Genomic DNA, 26,973 nt, shown 5'->3' with positions numbered 1-26,973 from the left:
TTATGCCCAGTAAAATCTAATGTTACTTTGTTTTCTTCAGCACTGGAAAATGCACTTTTTGTTTCCTTTAACAAATTCATTGTCGACGTAAACGTTTATCAAGGTCATATTATATATGCTGACATGCAATCTGCACCCTAATTTTGTTTTGTATTCCAATATATATTTACAAGAACAATTTGTTCAGGAAATTATCGGATGGGAGATGTGCTTTCGTAGAAATAGAATAATGCTGTTGAAATAATTATCGATTAAAAAATACATTTGTATACTCCGTAGTTTTATTACATTAATCATTTCATCGACAAATGAGTCAGTTTTCGATTAAATTAGTTTTCATATAAAAAGTCGTAAAAAACAGATGATCATATTTGTTCAAGTAAAAGTTTTTATATAAAACTTAAAAGAAAATATTATATATTGATGAACAAAATAAACAGCTGAGATAATGGCTCATGATATCAAGAATCGGATTTGAGAGAGTAGGCAAATACAGTAACTGAAATTAAACTTTACTGAAACCGCTCACAAGATTGGATGGTACGTACAACAATAATTACCATTATCAGGATCCACAGTTACAAAGCATGTGTAGTATTGTTTAAAAGAGCTTCCTTATAAAAAAATAATTTGTTCGATCTTCTCATTATTTAGAAATCAAGCATGAATATTGATTTGTAGAAAAATATCAACAGCAAAAGAAATAGACATGTATGAAAAACGATAAAGGTTTTGCGTTTTAATCTTTTATCAAATATTTGTATTACATGACAATCGATTCTTTTTTATTGTTTTTTCGAGGTGCTACCTAACCTTTGGTGAGTATCCTGTTTAGTTTTTTGTGAATTTGGTTTATCTTTTGGGTGATCATGGTATTGTCTGTTGTTCTACAGGTAATGGTTTTTGATTGCCCTATTTATCTTGGTTTCTAAATCAGAAACAATCGCAACAACGAAAAATTTACAACATGATGTATAAATAATTGAAAAGCTTAAAGACAAAAAGCGATCTTATTTGAAAAAAGCTAGAACGAAAATACCAAACGCTAATATAAATTCAAAATGTAGAAGTCAATAAAAACTGATAAAATATTACATTATCAACCGACGAAATAAGTTAAAACAACTGTCATATTCCTGACTTAATGTGTGACCTATTTGTTTTTCGTTCATTTTTTGTACATAAATAAGGCCGTCAGTCTTCCCGTTTGAATTGTTTTACATTGTCATTTCGGAGCCTTTTATATCTGACTTTGCGGTATGGGCTTTGCTCATTGTTGAACGCCGTACAGTGACCTAAAGTTGTTAATTTCTGGGTCATTTGGTCTCTTGTGGGGATTTGTCTCATTGGCAATCATACCACATCTTCTTTTTTATATTGGTACATGAATTTTTGAGGAAAAGAGTGAATCAATCCTGGTGTCATATTTATCCAATCCTCCCACTTGCAGAACAGATGTTTATAGTTTAGTTATATTGACAGAACAGATGTTTATAGTTTAGTTATATTGACAGAACTAGGTGAGCAACACCAATTATACACAATAGGTTAATATGACAATAAAGGAAATCCAGTAGCCTAATCACATATCACTTACATACATCACAACTGACCGAAAAGTGAAAACATTCAAAGTTGCCAACGAAATATTGATGATTTGACAAAAGATATTAGTAAATATTATAAGGTCAACTCCGCATGAGAGAGTTAAAATATAAGTTTTTATATAGTAATTTCTTACTTCATTGTCGGAAAGTTTAAGTAAAATAATTTTGAGAATTGAAACGGGGAATTTGTCAAAGAGACAATAACTCAAACAAAGAGTAGAAAACAGCACAATGCCACCAATGGTAAAATCACAAAAAACTGAACTCCGAGGAAAAATCAAAACGGAAAGTCAAAAATCTTTGTAAGACGCTGTTTATATACTTGTCACTTTATTCTTAGTGGTTTTTTTTTTCTTCCGTAGATTTTGGAACAAAACTCTTTTAACATATACTTTTTCGTTATTGGTTTAACTCAAAACACATCCAAGATCCTCAAAGAAAATAAGAAATTGTTACCCTTATGCTTTATTTTAACAATGTATTGTATCTAAATAATTATTGATTTTGAAATTACCAACATATTATCTAGTCCAGTGATCTAGAAAAATAAAAACACTGATATAATCGGATAGATTCATACCTTAAGCAACACTTAACGAGTGTAACATAGTTGCCTCGGTACTCTTCCAGTTAATAGTGAATTGTCCATAAAATAAATGTTACAATCATTAAAATACGCGCATATCAGAGTTATTCCTAAGAAGCCAGGTGGTAGCGACATATTTCTACTTTATTTAATATTCTTCTGAAAAGTGCTTGTTAAATGCCGTTGTTCTTTTAGCAAAAAATTAAATACAATTTTAGTTTCTATCTTAATGGCTAAAAAGGTTGTTATGATAGTTATTTTCAGTTGAGTAAACTTATGTATTTTCAATCAATTCATTAGTTAGTTAGTATTCTCAATCCGAGACAAATTGATTATTTGTACGTTCTCTAAGAATGTAGCAGAAAAAAAGTAAAGAAACATATTGTAAATCACCAGACTATGAACAAGCCTGAGGATTAAGATTTATTTGATGATTGAAAAATAAATCCCTGATAATGTCAAGAAAATATTTATTATAAAAAAGAAACGAAAGTGATAACATCAAATTAACTTCTTGAAAATATTATTAAATGCATTCTTTTTCTAAAATAGGATATTAATAGGTACCTTAAAAAAATATAATGTATGAATGAATATGAATGAAGTGATTTGTGCATTGGTCAGAATGATTTTAATAACAAATGATTTTAAACAATTAAATGGCGGAATATTACCACATTGTTGCAGTTTCATGTCAGTCCAGTGTAGGTTGTAATGACTGTATGACTTGGGATACCATAAAGAACCAAACATCCACCAGCAATGTTAAATAAGAAGAAATAAGCGCAGATATTTGTTTAATTCCTTTTTTAATCATATAGCTCTTCGAACGTTTAGGTTTAACATACCCTCGACTTTCAAATAATCGGCTTTTTAAAAAAATGAGGGTTTAAAAAAAAATGATTGTATTAATCACATGTGAATGATAGTACTTTTCCGAAAAAAAGAAAGATGAACTGAAGACTTGTAATGAAGACTTGTAAATGGGTAATATATACTTTTAATTTAATAATTCATCTTGCATGTGCACTTTTGGTTTTGAAGGTCAAACAAAAAACTGCATGAAAATTCTTATTTACGGGGAAAGATTATCATTATGTTGTGCACATAATTCATTATTACGAAAACCATGACAAACGACTTGTCAACTTCTAACAAGCATTAATATTTCATAACATAATTGGACGTTAACAACTGTTACTCTCATAGAACCAATTAGCTGAAAACCAAAGTTCATGTGAATAGAAAAAAGCCTTATACAGAAAATTATGTAAGCGTACATAAGCGTATTGTATCTATTACAAACCAGCTTCATTATTCATCGTTCACTAGATAAAGGCAACAGTAGTATACCGCTGTTCAAAACTCGTAAATCTATGAACAAAAAAACAAAATTGGGGTAATAAACTAGAACTGAGGGAAACGCATTAAATTTAGAAGATTAATAACACGTGATATAAGGCTAATGCGCAAAAACATTATATCTGTCATTTTTATAAATAGTGTTCTTTTCGATAAACAATGATCTCATAGAGTATAATGCGCATGTATGCTTCAAAATTTGTCATTCAAACCTTTTTCTAAACGCAGGTTTAATTCACAAAAATATACAAGTGAATTCCGTTTTACATTTTTATATTAAATTATGATGCCGTTGGTGCTCAACAATTAAATGGTCGATGTCTAAAATTTTCCTCCGTTTCCGAAAAACAGCGTTACTTTAACAAGCAAATATAAATAATGGTCAATTTAGGTCTATGTTTGAAGGATGATTTTTTTCTATAAAACAAATCAATGGGAATGTCAAAACCAAAGCACCCCTAAAGCAAACACTGGCTACTGTATCTTGAAAACTTAAGAGTAGTTTAGCGATTGATGATATAATCAGATAATTCTATTTTAAACTAATTTCCATTTATGACTCTTGAACAGCGGTATACTTCTGTCGCCTTTATTATACACCTTAGCTTTTATCAGAATGATTCTTGAATAAGATTACGCAAAGATTTATTCAATTTCCCCCCAAGACCCTGTTTCACGTGTATTATAAATAAAGGCAACAGTAGTATACCGCTGTTCGAAACTCATAAATCGATAGAAAAAAACAAGTCCGGGTTACAAACCAAAACTGAGGGAAACGCATTAAATATAAGAGTAGAACAACGACACAACATTTAAATGTAACACACAGAGAAACGAACTAAGCATTAGAGACAAAATCAGATGAGAATAACAAAAATAACAATTTTTTTTTACTTCGATATTAGACAAAGAAGGTGGTATAAATCAACATCTCACATCCTATACTTTCTCGACGAAAGATTAAAGACTTTGCAATAATTTTATCGCACTTTGTAGTACATAATTTAATATTTCGAAAACAACATTCTAAACATAGGTGGTAACTCTATTCATAATCTAACTGCAATCCTTTATTTTTGAGTTGTGAGTTTTGGTATCATTAAAAATCTAATCATCTTGTAAAATAATAACTATCTAGTCCCCATGATAACAATATGCATTTGTATGTATATACATTTAATATATCAAAACATATTTAATATTGTTTGTTAGCTAATTGACAGAAAACATTCCTGATTCAAGATCATAATCATAATAAAACAATTAACCCGAAAATAGTTGCGTGAATTTACGAATATGCAAAAGAAAACAACCGGGTGTACTAAATATCTCTTTTTTATTATTTAGAAATGTGCATCATTGTTTGGAAACTTATTTATTACTGAAACGTCTCTATAAGTAAGATGGTTTTGTTTTTATCATATACATTTCAAAATTGTCAATTTTGTTTTTAAATCAACCAGACTTCATTCCTGTAAATTTCATGCCCTTAATAAACAATGAGATCGGATGCCAATTTGATATGATATAAGAACAGAACTCTAACATGACTGCCATTTCCATGCATGTCCAATAAAAAAAATATGGCATTCTAGTTACTGCATTTCAATATTTTAGCCCTAACTGTGGTGTTTATTTTTTTACTAATATGTTCCCATAAGGTGTATAACTTTTTTATTCGTTTCTCTTGATAATATCAACATACTTAACAGAGTTTAGACTTGTAGACATAACAACCCCTGATCAATCACAGTCTCATTAAGTTTTTAAAACATTTTTTTCAATATCTTCAAATGCATCCTTTCCAGTTAAGTGCTGTATAATATTCCTATTTCATGGGAAATTATATTTGTTTATAAAGTCGGCTGAAATAATACATTTTGACATTTAATATCAGAAGTGCATTATATTTGGCAACTATTTCATAAAATTAACATATAGGTCCATAAAACTCATATTAAAAAACAAATCCTTACATGCAAAATTTAAAGTTATCAAACAAACCCATGAAATAATGACAATATTTCGCATAAAGTTCAAGAGAGCTGCCACTAATGATACGTCCATTGAAAATCAGATACATTATCTTTGTAATGACTAAAAATCTGATATGAATTAATTCCTGACGGCGTAATTGAATGTAAAGTTACATTTAACAAATATAAAAGAATTATGGTATTAATCAACTGATCTAAGTAACGATATGACTAGTTACTACCCTCACGCGACTCTCACGCGACATGCATTCTGATTATGATGCGAAATGTGGACAGTTTAGGGAATCAGACTGAGGATATTAAACAGTAATTATTTGCAGCATTCTGCATTAGAGCGAATTAACACGAAATAACCGTAAACCAGTCCATAAAATTAAACAGAATTTCAGTCAATAAGACCGGACTTCATTCGAAAATCATCTAACACACTACAAAGATATCACTAGCTTCTTTAAATATCGATGAACAACGGTAAATATCAAAGATGTATTTAATGTAAATAATGTAAAACCTGTAATAAGAGTTGACCATAGGGACCTTTCACAGTATACTCAACATTTAATGGTTTAGGAGGAGATTTTTATGTTGTGTAAGATATAAAAGTTAATAGAAAAGGTCAAAAAGTGTTGTTTTACTTTCAACAGCACAATGACCTGGAGTACATATAGCAAAGAACAGACGACCATAGTAAAACGTTGGGATGGTTTGATATGTCTACAAATAATCGAATTTGAAATACCACTTATAATTTGTTGTGATAATATCATATTATTTGTTACCAAGAATTGTTTCATAAAATTAGATTTGAATTGGAACTAAAGACAGCTATTAAATTAAACGGCAAAGGCGTTTTTTTGTAAAACAAGATATTTCATTGGGGTGGGGGGCAAATATTTTTGTTGATCAATCTTTTGAATTCTATGTTATGTTTTGAAAACTGCTGTTTGTCTTTAAATTGTTATTGGTTTTTTTTTTTCATTTTAAGCTATAGCATTGTCAGCCAGTCATAGACGTATGAAATTTATTATCCCTTTGAGCAACACGTAAACCACTACAAACCGTGGGTGATCTTTGGTCGTGTAGCTTGTTCATTTAAGTATTATTCCGTAATTAGTCAAACTCGGCAATGTCACAGTCGAGGGAAAGAGGATGGGATTTTCAAAACTTATAGAAAAATAAATACTGTCCATGTATTGTTTAAGAGTTTTGTTCTCATAGTGTTGTCATAAGTTTATGTTTATAGTGATCTTTTTGTTTGTTCCAATGTGACTAACGTTGTTTAACAACTAAAACGTATACCAGGTTGTTTTCAATGGAAGACGCGCGTTTCGTCTAAACAAGACTTATTATTGGCGATGTATTCAATGGAAGACGCGCTTTCCGTCTAAACAAGACTTATTATTGGCGATTGATTCAAAATATTTGAAAGGCTAAAACAAAAACGATATTGAACACTTCAAATACGGAGGAAGCATGAACACCATTGAATGATAACCAGAAAGAACGAGTATGATGCCAATTTACAACTTTGTTAAAATAATTCATTTCATCTCATATTCTGAGAACTTGTACTCTTTGTTAAACATAACCATATAAGCGGGAGGTTTGGCTAGCCATGAAACTTTCAGGTGCAACCCTACATTTATTTCTTAAAATGTCCTGTACCAAGTCAGGAATTTGGCAGTTGTTATCAAGTAATCCATGTCCAGGTATGTTGATGTTTGTTTTTGTAGCAGTTTTTTTTCTGTTTTCATGTTTTCCTCTTATACTTGATGTGTATTCCTCGGTTTGTGACCCGGATTTGCTTTCGATTAATCGAGTTATGACTATTGAACAGTTGTATACTACTGTTGCTTTTATTCAATCTATCTGAAGAATTGTTGGGTTTAATTCTAATGAAAAGTCAATTATATCAGTTCGATTACTATCTATTACAACTATTTATTTCTATACCTTATTTTTTTTGGTGCTATATATTTTCATTGGAACACCAATAATCTGAGTTGTTTTAATAAACTCATCATAGATACTCATCATAGATACTCATCATATTGACCAGGATTCAAATTGTGTACAGCAGACAAAAGATTCATCAGTGACGTTTGAATAAAAAAGTTTCAATTACCAAGTTAAGTCAGAAAATAAAATATACAATATAATTAGTCTATATAAGAAAACCATCTCGTGTGTTTTCTTGAATTAATCTCAATGGCAAACAAAATCAAAAGTATAGACAGTAAAATATCTAAACAAGGTAAATTCACATGATTTAAAAAAATTTCCAATTGATTGATTGTTTGATTGATTGATTGATTGGTACTGAATGTCTATTGGAATTCATTTCAACCAAAGACAAATAAGAACAAATCAACATGGAATATTTGAATATTATCCAGGGGGTTAGGTCTTTCAGTATGAAGGCTTGGTGTGACTAGAAAAAATGTCTTGTCATGACAAAAAACAAGAGCAAAATCCAAAAGGACAACAGCCCGATATGCATTGATTTCATCGAAGATTTTTAAGGAAGTAGTTCAATTAAGTCATGACGAGATGGACAAATATGAACGTGAAAAATGAGCTTAAATAATGAACATGTCTCTGATTTAAAAACTTGCAATTATATATCTACATTTTTCAAAGTAATGGGTTTCAACTCTTCTTACCACGGAACTGAAATAGTCGGTCGGTAATTAAGTACAAGAATATGTACAAACCTTCATAGGTTTAAACTACATAACTGCTAACATTATCCTTTTCCGTACAAAGTGTATCATAGTCAATTATGCCACGTATTCTATACTTCATGTTTTTCCAGGAAGTTCGAATTATGATCGGTATGTTTGTTAAGAGTCATACTGTAAACGTAAATAGTTAAAATCTCGAAACATGAACTTCACATACATATAAAAGCATGAAAATTAACAGTAAAACATAATTAGCTAAATCAACAAAACATATACAATTGTCATTTTATCACGAAGAATTATTGTTCCCACTAATACTTTACATTATAGATATATATCATTTAAGATTGAGTTACTCGTATTAGATACATACAATATTAAAGAAGATATTAAAAGCTAACAATTTGGTGTGAACACGGCCTAACTGTTTATCATATTTCTAGTGATCTATTATAAATACTATATTGGCAAACCACATATCATTCGGAAGGGAGAGTTGAATAAGTAACTAGTTTATAAGGAGCATATTCCTTCTGTAGTAGTTAAAAGTGGCTTGTGATCGTTTGTAATGAATGCATTTCCTTGAAATTTGTCCTGTGAGGTAAAGACGCTGACGTTATTTTTTCAATCGATAAATCGTTGCTTACAATGTTTTAATTTTGCTTTCAATTTCTTTTCCTATTAACTTATAAATCGTCAGAATTCATAGCTAGGAAACTTCAATATAATCATCACAAATGTAAATTATTCATTTAATGTTGTATAATATTATCACCCTTGAATATTCCATTAAACCCAATCAGTAGTTTGTGTTTACAAAGACAATTCAAATAACAACTGATGGTAGTGTCATAGTAATCCTGACCGGCTTGATACTATGATATTAGGATAGAAGAAATAATGACCATCTATAATTAATGAAATATATGAAATATTACTTCTTTAAGAAATTGTTGCGTGTAATGAAATAATAAACAACGTATTTTCCACATTACTGTAAAGCAGAAGTCGAATTACATCATAATAAGAAAGTCAGAGGGCTTAAAAAAGATAAAAAGGAGATAATGTTGAAGATTACTTTTTATGTTTTGATTGTATGAGTTCAAAAGACCTGCAATGGATATTTGAGTAAGTAAGATTCACAAGAGCTGTAAAATTGAAAGCAGCATTTGACTTGAACAAGAAAAGAGTTAAAACAATGATTTTTTAATGATTTAATGATTTAAATGACGCAACTGGTTTCACTGCTATAAGAGTCCTGTGCCTTTCTCTATTGTGATATTTTACCTAAAGTTATGAAGTTCACAAGTTTAGAACATTGGTTAACTACTGTCGCCTCTGACAACAATGTAAATATCTGACCAGCATACACACAACACGACTTATTTTGACTTGAGAAATGCATTGCAAGTGATCAAATTACGTTTCAGAGGGGAAATGTAATATGTAAAACTGTTTAGCTGTGTGTGGATAAATTATGATATTTAATATAGATCAATTAGACAATAACCCAAACAAAACAACAAACAAACATCTAAGCAGGAAAAATGGTCAGGATAATGCCTTATAAAGTTGTAGTAGTAGTATATTTAAAGTAGTGTATGTGTTTACTCTTGTTACTGTTCGTTTTGTATTAATAACAAATACTTATATCAGCAGCAAATTTTTCGTCTGACAAATAGATTACCAGAAATAAATCCCTCCCGTCCCGTGCAATCATTGTTATCTGCTAATAATCGTCAAATTAATTCATACAAAAAAATCTATTTTACAGGAAGTTAAAAGGACAACAACCCTTAACTACTACTTCCAATGCTGCGATATCGACTAAAATGTGTAACAAGAAGCTTGAATGTATACAAAATATTGTTAAGTTTATAAAATAGTTACATAGAATTACAAAAAAATATACCCGGAAAACCTGATACAAACCGTATCCAATTATTTTACTGTTGACTGCATGTTTCTCTCATTACTTCCTTATAATCTGTATCATAAATTTGATGCTTACAATTATTTTCGATTGCTAGTAGTAAGAGGATTTGCATTTTCATGTTTGAATAATGCGATTCTTCAGGGATTGCATTACCTTGAAGCCTAGGAATTTCATATTCAAGCATAAACATGGTCGCCATGTGAGAAAAAGACTATTTACTGGTAGAACTTAAAACGTTAATGTGCATCAAAATTAGAAGACAAAGAATCCCCTATATGTAACTTGGGTTATGATGGTAAATGAAATGACCAAAATATGTCTTAATATAATTCAAACGCAGTCAGTGCTCACAAACCAAAATATGCACTTTGAAAATCGTAAGAATTGTGTAAAGCAAATAGTTTCAATGATGCATTAATACATTTTTTCTTTATTTTCACTTTGTTTTAATCTTAAATTTTTAGGTCAATATCTAAGATCGGTGTTAACAAGAACATCACTATTTATTCTCGTCAATGGACACATAATGTAATACCATAATGATAGTGAAACAAGATTAGACAACAGTTTTAGTTGTGTAATGAAAATACATCTGCAGTAATGGAATTCTACTGCAATATTTACGATTCATTTAACACTAAAACTCCTTTTGCATCTTACAAAAGAGATACGTGCTTTAGTATTTCCGATTCATTTCATATCGTATTTTATTTGACAATGATAAAGAAAGACATAAAAAAATGAAAAACAAAAGGTTATCTTTCCATTAGAATTATATTTCTGTTGTAATTGACAAATATTGTAGACAAATAGAATTTGTCGAATCAATCGTTCATTAAAACTTTTGATTTTTTTAAATTTGTATGCTTGGAAATGTAATTCAAATTTTTGCGTATGGAATTTAAACTAAAATAATATATAGATTTGAATTACATTTCCAATCTTTTAAATGAACATTTTAGTTATGAAACCAGCATAGATACATTAACTAAAAAATAAAGCATTTAGTAATGTGAATGATAAATATAATTCTTACGACTTGGGTTTGGCTATCTATCGTGTAATAAACTAATAATATCTTTGATTGATAGTATTTTCGTTACCCTGTGATGTGAGGGTAGATGTTTCGTTGACTTTAATCAAAGTAGTGTATTTTTATGATACCAATAACAAAATAACTCTTCAATAAAGATATTCTTCGTTCTTCGACTTACCGGGTTAAGTACTTTGAACTTGCTAGCTGTAAATGTGGACATTCTTTGAAGTAAGTTTGTTTGTACCTGCATTTGGTTTTTGTATGGTTATACTGTTATTTTATAGATTGAATTCTATTTTTGGAAATAACCTTGTTGTGAACAAAAAATTCTTGGAAAACATGCTCATCCTTTTTATTCAAAAGTCAAATAATTGTTCTAAACCGTTGGTTGCATGCTTTTTCTATTTGGGTACGTACAAAATAATAAAATAAATATATATCTGTCAATAATCCTGCTTCGTTCGTCAGAAATGTTTCTTTATGAATTAAATTCAATCAATATTGATAGCAAATAATCTGAATTTACCGTACGTAAAGTATGATGAATTTATTTCGTAATTGAATAAAATAAATTACATTTTAGCTTTAAAAATTAGATTTTGTTTTCATGACCGTTTAACGAGTTAAACAAAGAGCTTTCGAGACAAAGTGCACTTGTAGACACGTTCACTATCGAAGCAAGCTACAGTTTAATCGCGAACCAAAGAGCTGTGCGTTACTATTAGTTCGCATACCATATGGCAAACGAATTTCAGTTGGTTCGCGTACCGTAGAGCAACGCTTATCAGTTTGTTCACGTGTCATATAATAACGCGTTACAGTTTCATAGCGTTACTATAGTTTTACTTTGTGAACAGTTTTTGTATGATATATGTATAAATGCGTTGGTCTAGCGTAGATCAATAATGTGGTACGCGTTCCTCCATATTTGAATTAACTATGACGCCTTCCTTCATTGTATGCTAACAAACTGTTACCCTCTGAATTGATATACCCGAACCTACAGCAATATGTTGCTCCAGGGTATACAACTATATTTTCCATAACAAAAATGTAAAAGTTGCAATTTGATTTTAAAATTTTAGAAAGCAGATTATTTTGTATTTATATTATCAATTAAGAAACATAAGAAATAGAGCAAATTGACAAATAACACAAGAGCATACTCAAGATTAATCTTTATTTGTAGGAAACGCTCCAAAATTAGATATACCATACATACACCTCATTTCCATTTTATTAATATATTCGTATTCTTGTTTTTTAAGGGACATTAGCTGTCAAATTCTTTTCCACCGATTTGGACTTTTCTAGGACTGTTTGATTTCTTATTGTAGTTTAAAAATATGAGTATCATCGTTTTTACCTGTATAAGAATGATTGACTTGTGGATCAAATCAGTCAACGAAATGAATCATCCTTGTTTCATTTTCAATGTTGACATTTTTTTTCTTTTAATAGCTGAATACTGTAGTAACCCATCACCAGGTAAGGGGTTAAATTGAAAGTCATATAAATACGGATTCTATTAGATCGAATTATACACTTTCAAGTGAATAATTAATCAGCGATGTTTCTTACATTATTTTGAAAAAAAACCTGAATCAAGTTGGCTGCTAACTGTAAATTAATATTTCATTCTTTCACTTTCATTAATAGAAGAACAAGAAAAAATCATATGTATATCTCGTAGCTAATGCCTCTTTATATAACAGTGGAAGACAAGTAAGGAAAAATAGACAAAATCGAAATTAAATGCGAATAAAACGAAGAAATATAACAAGGAAAGACCAACTAATAGCCCCAGGTTCTGGAAAGATTCGGCAAATGTGTTGATCCTAAAAAATGGACATATTCATAATTGAACAGTCTTAAAAATAATGTGCTATAGAAGTATCGATTATCATTTCTCCTTATTATGTTAAAGGGCAAACAAATAATTTCAATAGTTGAGTAGATTAAGTATTCTTCACCAGCTTTTGTCTGTATATTTTGTGTGTTTGTGCTTTTAGTATTTACTTTGTATTAAAGTTTTATTTAAGTATAGACTTTATTTGAAAATGGAAGCCTAGGAAGAATTTTGCTTCATAATATAATTAATATTTTTCCAAAATTTAATGCGTGACAAACCATCTAGACTTAACCAGATTCCGTTTATACGAAATACCATGAAGATATTTTCCATCCTTAGATAACCACGAATATAATCCAAGACTTTCGTAAACGCTTTTCCATTTTTGTTTTAGGTCAAAAATTGATGAAAATTATTAAGATCAAAATACAGCTACTGGTCTTAATTTTCACTACATAATCAAATATTGTATATTGATCAAGTAAAGCCTTGCAGTCTTATATTATGTCTATGTAGTGTCAAGACATCCGATACGAGTACTACATTCCTAACAAGTAAATGATTACAACAATTGCAATATAGGAAAGTAATTCAATAATCCTCTTGAAAGCGAAAACGTTTTGCTTTGAAAACAGAAGTTATTCTGTAATTTTGTGGGTAATTTAATATTTTTTAAGCTAAATTTGTATGCATATAAAAAAATTGATTGGCAACTCTCGAGTGTTAATTTTTAGTATAATTGTAACTCTTTCTTTAAGAGAGAGGAGAGTAAGATTGTATGAACGTTTATTTCACTTCTAAACTATACTCAGGAAATCATACAATAGAATCATTTAATTACGATAGACATGGTAACTGCTGGTTTTAATGATTACAAAACTAAGCAATTAAAGCAGTCCGTGTCCGTACTTAGCTTCCATAAGGAAAAGACCGGAAATTAACAATTTGTAATGTTGGTCTACATGGTACCTGATGTAGGACGGGATCAGGTGATCATTATTATCCAATGACATAAAGATAGTTTTTATTAGATATTACAGGTTCATCAACTTATTGGAAAGCTTGCATTAACGACTTTAGAATTAACCGTTGCTAATAATAAAACGTGAGGCTTAAAAATATCTAGTTCACACGCTTCTTAATATATTATATCCTGATCAACTCCTTATTAGATTCTGCTAAAATTCTATTTTGATACGACATTTTTATCGTTATTATTATGAAAAATTTAATTCATTTATATCAGTAAACTAAGTTTGTTCAACTTTTTCAATGAATGTGTCAACAGGCTGTTGCAGAACTATTTCATCTGTGTGTGTATGGTTTCAAGCAAATGGCTTCTGTATGTTCTGCATTGCTTCTATTTAATTACGATAAAAGTTAATAAAAAATATGTAGTAGGAGAACTTATTTACGTCAATTGGTGTTCAAATGGTGAGAGGCAGTGATTAAAAATCTTAGTCATATTAAATGCTTTGTGTCTTATGGCAATGTAGAATTGTTCCATTGAATGTGTCAACGACTTACTGTGTTTGCAAAGAACATTAGGATTGCTTTGGTAGTAATTTAACCACTTACATAATTTAATATTGACTTTTTATAAAGTGGTAATTTATTTTTTAGTAAAACATGAATTGTTAGGCGTATATATTAGCTATGTTTCACATGCATTTTCAACTTCTGATAAACACAAGACTGAGTTGTTGATAAATATCTTCGAGAGAAACAGAAATCAATAAAAAGTTGTAAAATAGTATATCCGAGGGGATTTTTTCTGTCACTTGACATTTTATAACATTGTTACAAGCATCTTGTTACATTTGACGAATATGGAAACAATACAATCAGCGTAAAAACAAGTCAATGAAGTGAAAAATTAAGACGTTAGTACGAAAGGATAACTAGCCTTGATGACAAGAATTTTCACACATCTATTTCGGTATGAACAGTGCCACCTTTAAAACAAACTAAATTGAATAAGACTAAATTAAACCATCACCTGGACAGTTTTGAATTATCAGAAATAGTGCAAAGAATGTATCAATAGAGCATTAAACAATATCGGTGTCAATATCATCGAAATTAGAATAATCAAATACGTTCTGTAGTATTTAAAACTCGAGTTTTCGAAATGACATTGACCAAATACGTTATGTAGTGTTTGAAACTCGTGTTTCCACAATAACATTTATCAAATACGTTCAGTAGTATTTGAAACTCGTGCTCCCAAAATAATATTGATAAAATACGTTCTTTAGTATTTGAAACTCATGTTTCTAAATACAATTGATCAAATACGTTCTGTAGTATTTGTAACTCGTGTTTCTGAAATAAAATTGATCAAATACGTTCTGTAGTATTTGTAGCTCGTGTTTCCAAATCAAAATTGTTCAAATACGTTCTGTAGTATTTGAAACTCGTTTTTCCAAAATAAAATTGATAAAATACGTTCTGTAGTATTTGAAACTCATGTTTCTGGAATAAAATCGATCACATACGTTCTGTAGTATTTGTAACTCGTGTTTCCGAAATGAAATTGATCAAATACATTTTTTAGTATTTGAATCTCGTTTTTCCGAAATGAAATTGATCAAATACGTACTGTAGTGTTTGAAACTCTTGTTTCGAAATGAAATTGATCTAATACGTACTGTAGTATTTGAAACTCGTGTTTCTGGAATAAAATTGATCACATTCGTTCTGCAGTATTTGTAATTCGTGTTTCAGAAATGAAATTGATCAAATACATTCTTTAGTATTTGAATCTCGTTTTTCCGAAATGAAATTGATCAAATACGTACTGTAGTGTTTGAAACTCTTGTTTCGAAATGAAATTGATCTAATACGTACTGTAGTATTTGAAACTCGTGTTTCCTTAATAAACTAGCCTTGATGACAAGTATTTTTTGCATATCTATTTCGGTATGAACAGTCCCATCTTTCAAGAAAAGACAAAATTGAAATATGACTAAAATAAACCCCCATCTTGCCACTTGTGAAGTCTAACAAATATACCGTATATGACAATTATACTCCTCTCCGTCACCCAAAAGTTAAATTGGCAAGGAAATTAAACCTGATATTGGATGCGAGGTAGCACAATTAAGCTTTTTTTAGCTATTTTGTGTTTTAAGAAGGTCGTTGTCAAAAGTGTTTTTCAATGTACGTTTACACTTTTGTGGTACTGTAAAACATGTTTTGTTGCTTTTCATTTGTCTGCTTTGTTTTTTGTCGGCTAAATTCGAGTATTTGATTTCCATCTCATCATTTGTGTAATTGGTATCTTGTGTGTATAATTTTATCAAAATTCACTAAGCTAGTGAATACTTAAATACAAATATTTGACAATTCTACAAGAAAAAAATTCATAAGGTATAAAGCGTATACATATTTTGAAACACAGGATTTTATACATGTAATATCCATATGATTTTCATATTTTAGAGACATAAAAAATATACTTTTATCTAATGTAACATTGAGTAGTGATATGATATCATCGTTTATTCTGAAGTGTTCATAAATACGTATGGAAAAATTATTTGAATGATAATCAGGATCAACTATCAGACGAGATTGCTTCACTGATAATAAAAAAAATACAATTAATAGGTGTGTGTTATTTCATCCCAATACTCTAAAATATACATGAAGATCTACAATCAATGTGCATGATAGAAGATATGAAGTCCTACCAATTCCGGAGACAAAACTTACAAATTTTTACGACATTTTTTGATTATCAAATAAACAGCTAACTCAACGGGACACGTTCGGGGAAAATTATCATTATCAAGATAACGACCGTGTCATAAAAGCAATGTTACCCAAAAGCTTTCAAAATTTTTAATTTAAAACATGCTCTTCGCTTTACAATACCAAGGGAATATGAAAATTGATATCTTAATGGTATATCTTGTGTATATCAAAGCAGGGGGTGCTGAATACCACAACATTCAGACTCATTTAGCGTCTACATTATATTATTTATGCCATGGAGGAGGGGAGAAGTTTTTATAAAATAATGACTAAAAACGTTGGATTGAATGTCAAACTTAATAAAGACATATGTTTAATAGTTCATTGGTTTCCTTCGCAATTCGACATGCATCTCAAGTATCAACTACGTATATAGCATTTTTACTAAAATAAGCAATAGAGTAATAATATGTTCGTCTTGTTTTTTTATTGTTCTTTCAAACTAACTTAATATAAAAGCATTTATTTTGCATTGATGTATCAAAATCCTACTAAGATATATCTGGTATATTTCTAGCATTTTAATCTTGAAGCAAACAACATTTCGATTTTCGTCTATTTGATATCTTTATACCTATTATATACAAAGTATGCACACACAATACAATAACAAAGATTTACATGAAACTTTGAATGTATGGCTTAATTTTAAGCCTACTGTGTCTTTTGTGTGTCTTACAACTAACAGCAGACCCATTAAGACTTATTTTTAATTTTAAAGCAATTTATTGTCTGTTTTATAATTATTCGTACTTCTTAAGAAAAACCCGGAAAAGGTCTGTAAGGAATATGACATTTTTTTCCATTAGTTTCGTTGGTTGACAAAGTCTAACTTTTAATAATGTCAGTTTTCATAGACCTTTTTGAATTTACAATGGATTTCTGTATTTTTGGTATCCCTTTATATATATAAAATACCTAGCTTTTGAGAGTAGTATATCAAAATAGAGAACAAGTTATCATAAAGCCCAGTCTTATTATTAGAAAATAATTTCGTCTTTTACTTTGGAGGTACTAATGTCGATTCACTTATAAAGATTGAATCACAGTCATAAGATGTGGTTATTTAATATAAATTGTCAGCATTCAAATGATGTACATTAAATAAGCCTATCAGGCTATGCATGATTTCCTGTCTAACAAAAACTGACCCAGTGGTGTCGTGGCAGCGTGCTCGCTTCTATTTAGGAAGGTAGTGCGTTCGATCCACGACTGGGTCAGATAAAGGACTTCTGTACTGTAATTTATGCTTTTCTGCTTTAAGCAATTAGAACTAAGGATTAAAATCAAAGACAAGTTGGCTCAGGTCAGAAGAAAGTGTCTCACTCACTATATTGACACGTCTTCCTGTGGACTTTTATATTCTGAACTAGCACGGAATATATCTGGCACAATGTGTCAAACTAGCAAAAAAATGTTCTAAATATTCATTTTAATAATTTGGCCCTCGAAGTTAACAACCATCCACTAGTCCATCTATTTAACAATAACACATAATTTTAAATTCCAATGAAAGGGGGGGAAAATTGATAAAAAAAAATTAAAACAATATCATTAATGTAGTTGTCAAAACCTAAGAAACTTTAAAGAGTTAATGCAATTATTTAACTAAACGATCAGTCATATAAGTTTTAACCTTTTTCTTATAAAATTAATTATTCAACTGGAAGAAAAGTTTTAATATTATGGATGTCTTTTGCCTGTATCTTTTCTGTCCCTTTATTCTGTTACTTTCAATATTTAACGTTTTTTGGGGGGATCACAAAACGTTTTGGTCGCATAGTTGATTATTGCGTTTCTTCGAACATCACAATAGATAGATTTGTTTAAGATCACCACTCAAACTTTATTATCAGGGAGTTTGATGCTGTCCGTTTTACACCTTTATAATGTTGTTGCTTTCAATCTATTTTTTTAGCTGTTCTGTCAAATTTCAATTTATAAAAAAAGGTATCAAACATTAGGAACTATTTGTATGCTCATTTTATAGTATGGGATTTTCATTTTTACATTTACTTTTTTGTTATAAAAGCTATAAACCTCTATATTATAAGTCATTGAGTCTTCAAAATCCATTTCAGATATAATGGTTTGTTTACTCCTATAAGTGTTTTACTGAAATTGTTGATATTTAAATACAGTTATATGTTTCCTTGGTTTATTAACCTAAAAATAACATTCCGAAAAAATCACTTCTTCATGAATTAATAAAATGTGCGTTCTACCAACAGATATATCGTCCTGGTTCATTTGTGGACATGTTAGATCATTAGTAAATGTCTTCATTTGGAGGGAATCTTTATATGATTGCATTTCATAAATGTTTGCGTGTGATAAGTATAAAACAAATTCAATCTTTTTCTGCTGAATATATTTCATTACTGAATGGAATAGAAGACGAAATAGTAAAAGAAGCAATGTTATGGAACTACAGTTTATTTAGCATTCAACTGAAAATTTGAGTTATTATAAAATTGAAAACTAGAAACTTTGAAAAGAAGTATCAACACTGACAGCAACTGAACAACAAACATATTTAACGAACAGTAATTAACCGCCTTCAGAAATTTTGCATGGAAAAAATACTTAAAGTTAAAAACTTTATATATGTACATGTGTTAATCTTAAATTTAGGAAGTCAATAAAGGCAACAGTAGTATAACGCTGTTTAACGATACCCCCAATGGCCATGGACTATAAATGAAATTTAACCATTATGGGTTTGCTTTCTGGATCAACCTTTATCTGTAACTCCAATGAAGAAAGTTTGATAGGATTGAGTGCAGACGCGCGTCTGCCGTAAATACAAAATTTAATCCAAGTATTTATGATGAATTTATTTACAACCACTGGGCTAATGCCACTGCTTGTGGAGTTTTAATTCCCCTAGGGTATCACCAGCCCAGTAGTCAGCACTTCTGTGCTGACATGAATTATCATTGATATTGTCATGTTTATAAATTAACTGTGAACAAAACTTTTGAATTTGCGAAATACTAAGGCTTTTCTACCTCAGGAATAGATTACTTTAGCTGTATTAGGCAAAACTTTTAGGAATTCTGGTCCTCAATGCTCTTCAACTTCGTACTTTATTTTGCCTTTTTAACTCTTTGGGATTCGAGCGTCACTGATGAGTCTTTTGTAGACGAAACGTGCGTCTGGCGTAAATACAAAATTAAATACTTGTATCTTTGATGAGTTTATTTACTAATTTCAAAATGAGAAATTGCGATGTGTTAGTTATATTGTAAGCGTTGAAGTAAATTTGACTTAGTTAGCATGAAACATTACTTTAAACAGTAATTTATTGAAATTCTAGTATCAATGTTAGAAAAATTATTATAGATACTTGCTTCATGAAAAATTAACTGGAATGGCCAGGTATACTCAAGTAATTGTACCTGAATATCTTACGTACATTATATTCAAACGTAAGCTTTTGTTGAAACCCATGTACGCTGACCTTATAAATACAACAAAGCATCAGCATCCGAGCGTATCTGAATGATACTATCACAGTGAAATGTGAAACGGCGAATTGGTTCGTTACCGAACACTAAGCACAGACTGCGCCCTATATAATAGGCTTGTTGCGTGTGTGTGCACTAAGAAATTAAATGGTCATGTTTTTGTCTCCGAATAGCTCCTGCAAATCGAATCCACTACCTTTTGTTTATTCCAAAGCACCATATTTTTCGTAGTTAGTTTAACGTTGATAATCGTATATTTATGGACCTTTTTTTTTTTATAAATATGACCAACAACTTGAAATGCTTTTTGTTAAAGAAATGGAATGTATAATTATATCCCAAAATTAGATGCTGTATTGCAATGGTGGCAGGAAGATGTCTCATATATATATCCTGATGTTATTTTTGTAAGACTAACTAACCCCCTCTTTTCAATTCCGTTCTTTTTCGATATCACGAATCGGGATAAATTATGTAAATTATTATGTCATACATCTAGTCATAAGAAGAATAATACGTTAAATTAATATTAATCCATTCATTTAGATAAAAAAAAACGGGACGAGTTATTTTGTAACTATTCGCTATTCTAACCCTCGACATATGAAAGTACCCGCCCTAGAAACCCTATCAGCAGTTGTCCATCTCATTATTGTTATTTGGAAAATTTGATGGTTTTGGCATATCTTTGATACCGAACATCGATATACTACTATTGCATTTATGTTAGTCTCACATTTAATGAACTGAGTACTATTTAAAGTTTGATATTTTGTACAAGCATATGTTTATTTCTTAACACAGTTTTCTTCTAGATGTCTTTTGGGTCGTTTTTTCCTTCGGTTGTTTTTTTTTAACTAATCTATTTTCTACATTCTGAGCTTAGCCATATCATAAATTATACAAATAACCAAGAAAATGTACATATAAAAATAAAAATCTTTGAATCATGATAAATCATGATAAATAAAATATCGTTTTTTTTAAGGTTTCAAAAATTCGCTATGCCTGTTTTACGTGTTTTTTCCTTTTGCTCAATAACATAACATAATTACAAGTTTTGTTGAGAACAATTATACATAAATTGTTTGAACACCTTTTCATGAATTCCACACTTTATAAGAAAAAGTAGACAGAAAGAAGTGTATCCCAGTGAAACACTAACAATACAACTTACTTCTAAATACGGTGAGTTGTGGAATAATTAAAAAAAGTTTGAATTAAAACATTTTGTAAGTTTTCAGTTAATGAATCATATAATAAAATCAAACATTAAATTGCAATCGCTTCTAGTCAAACTTGATTTAATTCCTTTTATTCATGTCACTAAATAAACAAATAACCTAGCATATTAAATTCCAAGTTGATCTTAGATGGGGGTTTTTTTTGTTTCACGCTGCTGTTTAAGAACTTCTTGTTTTGGTATGTTCTCAAACTTTTTACCATGAAGATCATTCCACAATCACGTTACAGGCATATTGAAATCGCTAACATACATGGACAAATATATCGACAATTACAAATTGATTTCTCTGAAGTTTTTATATCCTTAATAAAAATTAAAAATTTAGATCCACAGCTGTTTGATGTTCTGATTAAATATTTACCAGCAAAATTGTATATTGATACTCAAACATTGAATGATCTTTACATTGTCAATGAACTGATTTTAAGTTTCAAAATGATTTTTGTATTTTAGATAAAGGAATAATCCTTTTTAAATACCGATTCCAATGTATTGTAAAAACTTGACCAATTCGTTGACGTAATTTGAGATACTTTCAATGAAACGACAACCAAAAATCACAATAAAACCAACAAAACAAATACATAGAATGTCACCAACCAAATAAGAATAATCTTCGGGTTTATATTTACATGACAAAAAACGTAAGGAACCACATGTATAGCAGGATATGCTTTACCTTATAACACACATACGATCATCTCCATTTTGGAAGGATTTGAGATGTTCGTTCTTTAGTTTTCAATGTTGTAATTTATATACTGTTGTTTGTCTTTAAGTCGTTTATTTGCCATAGCGTTGGCAGTTTATTTTTGTGTAATGAGTCTGATGGTTCCTTTTAGTATTTTTTTGGCTGTTTCTTACGGAAACCATACGATTGCCAAACTGATTTCTTCGAGTGATTCGGAATTAGTTTTCAAAAGTAGCATACCATCTTTCAATTAAGACAAACCATAAATATATAAATATCAGACAAATGTAGAATACCTCAAAACTGAAATGTGATAAAATTTGTACTACTCACGGGATTTATAACACTATATTTATTAGAGATATACAATACATCTTCTTAGTTTTTGTAAATTGATGAAATATAGTATATTTTGTGGACGAAAATTAAATTAGTCAGTAAATATTCAAAATAAAATTAATGTTGATAATTTTTAATTCATAGTAGTTGAAATTTCAAAAATTAGATATAGATTAGACACGAGAAAGAACCAATACCTCTCCGGAAGACACAAAATAAACATAGTGCTTGATATCATATACTAGAAAATAAAATACTATTAGAAATTAATTCTAAATAAGCTTAAAACTATAACATACCTTAAACTAGACAACAAGCCTAAATATACGGCGAAAAATTCTGCAAATCTTTTCATGCTATTTCCTAACCGGTTCCAATGTTTCGTTAAATAAGAGTTGTTCAAAAGTGAATGACTTACGGAAACTGTCTCTTTTTATAAATACGCGCAAAGATTCATTTATCGGATATCTGTCAATCACTCCATATACAAACCATATTTGTATGAACTAACACTCCCACTTGTATGCTCGTTATTCTGTAACTACCATTTTGATCATTCTCATCCTAATTAATCTGTTCCCCAGAGATGCATTAGGAGGACCGTCGTATATTGCTTTAACTGTCCTACAAATTGATTAAAGTGAAAACTCAGTTAATGATTTTATCTACCTGTTGCCAATATTGTATTTATATATTTTCTTATGATATATTTAAATTCAAAATTATTTCTTTTCATTTAAATCAAAAAATTGCTTATTTAAAGTCTTGTTGATTTCAATTGTCTCCTTGTAGTTCGAAATTGATTTTTAATTTCTTTCCCATTCATTTCAATTTGTGTTGTCAAAAATCGTTATAGTTTCTGGGAATGTGAATGTTATTAAGAAATAGGTACTTTAAAAACAAATGAATGATTTCTTTTGACACATGTACAATAAATGAATATCAAGTTATATACCAAAATTCACAAAACGGAACTGTATTCACGAAGACTTTTTCAGTTAAATAAAATCAACTGTAGTGTTTTTACGTTTTTGTTCCCGTTTCTTTGATAGTGTTATGATCACATGTAATCTTTATTCATTTGTGAGTTTCATTATGTTCATTTTTTTAGATCAAGGATTTAACCGTAGACATATCACCGGATAACATATACGACGAAAAAGTGTTAACAGAATTCAATAAAGAATAAAACTGATTCTTCTTTAACATCATGACTGAAAATATTCCGATGAAAGAACACGATCAAGGACGGAGGATATATCTTCATTTAATGGATGTGGATAAAAGAATATAGATTGTTTCAATATATCAAAAACCGCCCCAGAAACATAAAAACAAAGCATTGTTGGCATGACACGGGTTATGTTCTTCTCATATATTTTATGATAGTATGATACTAAACCCCTAACGGGAGGGATTGTACCTGATATTCATATGATGAAGACATAATCTTTCAATCAGTTTAATTGAGGTCTGGAGCTGGCATGTCAGTTAACTGCTAGTAGTCTGTTGTTATTTATGTATTATTGTCATTTTATTTATTTTCTTTTGTTACATCTTTTGACATCAGACTCGGACTTCTCTTGAACTGAATTTTAATGTGCGTATTGTTATTGTTTTACTTTTCTACATTGGCTAGAGGTATAGGGGGAGGGTTGAGATCTCATAAACATGTTTAACCCCGCCGCAGTTTTGCGCCTGTCCCAAGTCAGGAGCCTCTGACCTTTGTTAGTCTTGTATGATTTTAAATTTTAGTTTCTTGTGTATAATTCGGAGTTTAGTATGACGTCCATTATCACTGTACTATTATGCATATTTTAGGGGCCAGCTGAAGGACACCTACGGGTGCGGGAATTCTCGCTACATTGAAGACCCATTGGTTACCTTCGGCTGTTGTTTGCTCTATGGTCGGGTGGTTGTCGCTTTGACATATTCACCATTTCCTTTCTCAATTTTAGAGCAGTACAATTGCATAAGATACTGAAGTCAGTGCTTACGACCGACAACAGTTCCTAGAACAAAATCCACCAGATACAATTGCTGCAGTCATTCTGCTGAGGGTACATTTAAGTGCTTTTGGTTTACATCATTAGGGCTTGTACCAAGTCCGGAATGAGACAGTTGTTATCTATTCGTTTGATGTGCTTGAGCTTTTGATTCTGCCATTTGAGTAGGGACTTTCTATTTTTAATTTTCCTCGAAGGTCGGTATTTTTGTGATTTTCTTTTTTGCTATTTCTATAAATTTCGATTTTCAGAATCTTTCAAGATGCTCAAGTGTATCGTGTAAAATGGGAATAACATTTTTCTAAGTAACGGCTCAATCGTATACTTTATTTCTAACAGTTTTTGAAACTCAAATGTTTGAAATGATACAAGATATTTTTCGGAATTAGTGGTGTTAATGCAGTACTGAAGCAATCAGATGTGGCACCAAAGGACGAATTTTTTACGCAAATGGATTTCTCCCGATTAAAATGAAATCTTTAGATATAAATACACTCATAGATACTAGGCTTAAAATTGTGTACACCAGACGTGTGCGTTTCATCTACAAAAGAATGAACATTGACGCTAGATAAATAATTCAGGAAAACATTAAAAAAAGAAAAAAAAAAAAAAAAAAAGAAAAAAAAAACTTAGCACTACAGTCCCTGCAGGTCAACTTTACACGAGGAAGTTCACACTTTAGTTTTATAATAATACAAAAATTATATACAAAGAGTACCATAATATGTTTTGAGAACATTTACAGCAAAGTAAATAAAGTAAACGGTGCAACCAAATCGTTTCGGTCAGCTAGACCTATGAGACTTAGATTTTTTGTTTATGTATATTTATATAATTCTTAACTGGAAATTTACAAACAAATTTGCAATAAATGTGACCAGTACTGATGCTGAATACTTTACGGCCTCTAGCTTAAACACAAGTGTCGTGACCATATCCAAAAAGTATAAACGATATATAAATGAATATCACACATGACAAGCAAAGATTAAAAAATGCTTGGTATCAGCCCTTTCTAAAGAAATAAATCAATTTCTACAAGACGACAATCAACAGCTGATGCTCCCAAATTTTAAAATGTTCGTCATCAAGGTTATGTTTACATCTCACAGTTGATACGATAGCCAAGGGCTATGTTAATTTGCTATCAAGTTGATAGATAACCTGTTTATATGGACGCTATCGTATAACAGGTTCCAATTAGTTAAGTATGGTAGGAACTTCTTTTTTTTTGGTGGGAGGAATATTTTGCTCACATTTAAGTTTCTTTACCATGTTTTGATTTGAAGACTGTAGTTTGGCTTTTCGTTGTTGTTCTTCTCTTTCGAATTGGTATCTTATTTTATGGATTCATGGTTTTTGATTGTCATTTAACTTCTGTAATAAATATTTCTTCATTTTCTTTTTGAAATATTTTTAAGGTGTCCTATCACTCATTAGCCAAATGTCTGTGAGTGCAAGCATCTTGAATATCCCACTGAACTTGAGATTTAGGATACTACAGAAATAAAAGGTCTGGTTCCTATCTCGATATTGTCACAAATGAATGGCCTAAAGACAACCCGATAGCCAATGAATTAGAAGAGCATATCGGGGATCTATGATAACATAAGTGGAAAAAAAATACTTCCTAGGTGTAAGAATGGACTGGACGGTTGTTTACACATACCACTACACAAACAACAGTATACATTCGAGTGGTGCATGAAGAGTGAAAGTGTCAGCTCACCACTCACGCTCCAAATGATTCCCTCAATTATTATTAGCTACCTTTATTTTGTCTTCTTTGACTTTTTTTGTCGATTTACACATCGGTTACCTCATGATGCCTTAATTCAAGGTTGAATAATCAGGTACAATCTACGGAACACTGATAGTTTTAGATACTTTAAATACTTTTACGTATATCGAAATAGAATAACAATTTCTTGTTTGCAATGACATAAGAGTCTATGTTCCTTGAATAACGTTTTTTTTTTGTTTGTTAAGCCAAACAGAACTATTGAAAATTGTACAATGCAAATGAATCCCAGAAATGCGAGGCAAACAGATAGCTGCGCTGGTTCTTATCTCTAAACTACTTGTTATTGTTATTTTTTTCTTTCCTTGTCTGATTATTTGACTTTTGTATGTTCTTCTGATTTTTATAAATAGCCTGTAAAATTTAAAGCCATTAACAGAAAAGTTACTGGTGCCAAAATAGTGTTTGCAACCTAGTATGGTATGATTTAAATTATACATACTGACTCTAATATTTCAGCTAATAAATTATGCAATGTACTATAGCTTCAAAAACTAAATCACCACTAGATCACAGGAACTGGTAATCTCAAATCACAAAACTAGTAACGCAGAAACTATTTTATAAATCCTACACTCAGCGAAGTCTTATTTTTTTT

The 26,973-nt window shown here is 30.2% G+C and overlaps 1 protein-coding gene across 1 annotated transcript in view; it reads right to left on the bottom strand.

Annotated features, from left to right (window-relative positions):
* LOC139516832 (uncharacterized) overlaps positions 1-23,185 on the bottom strand; it is a 32,890-nt gene extending 9,705 nt beyond the window's left edge. Inside the window, exon 1 of the mRNA XM_071307161.1 lies at positions 22,865-23,185. Coding sequence (XP_071163262.1) covers positions 22,865-22,920 — 56 coding nt within the window. The 5' untranslated portion in view covers positions 22,921-23,185. The remainder of the gene's footprint in view (positions 1-22,864) is intronic.
* Positions 23,186-26,973: the final 3,788 nt, after the last annotated feature.

Source organism: Mytilus edulis, chromosome 3, assembly GCF_963676685.1.
Source record: "Mytilus edulis chromosome 3, xbMytEdul2.2, whole genome shotgun sequence".
Taxonomy (NCBI): domain Eukaryota; kingdom Metazoa; phylum Mollusca; class Bivalvia; order Mytilida; family Mytilidae; genus Mytilus; species Mytilus edulis.
This window is presented reverse-complemented; position numbering and strand designations above follow the sequence as displayed.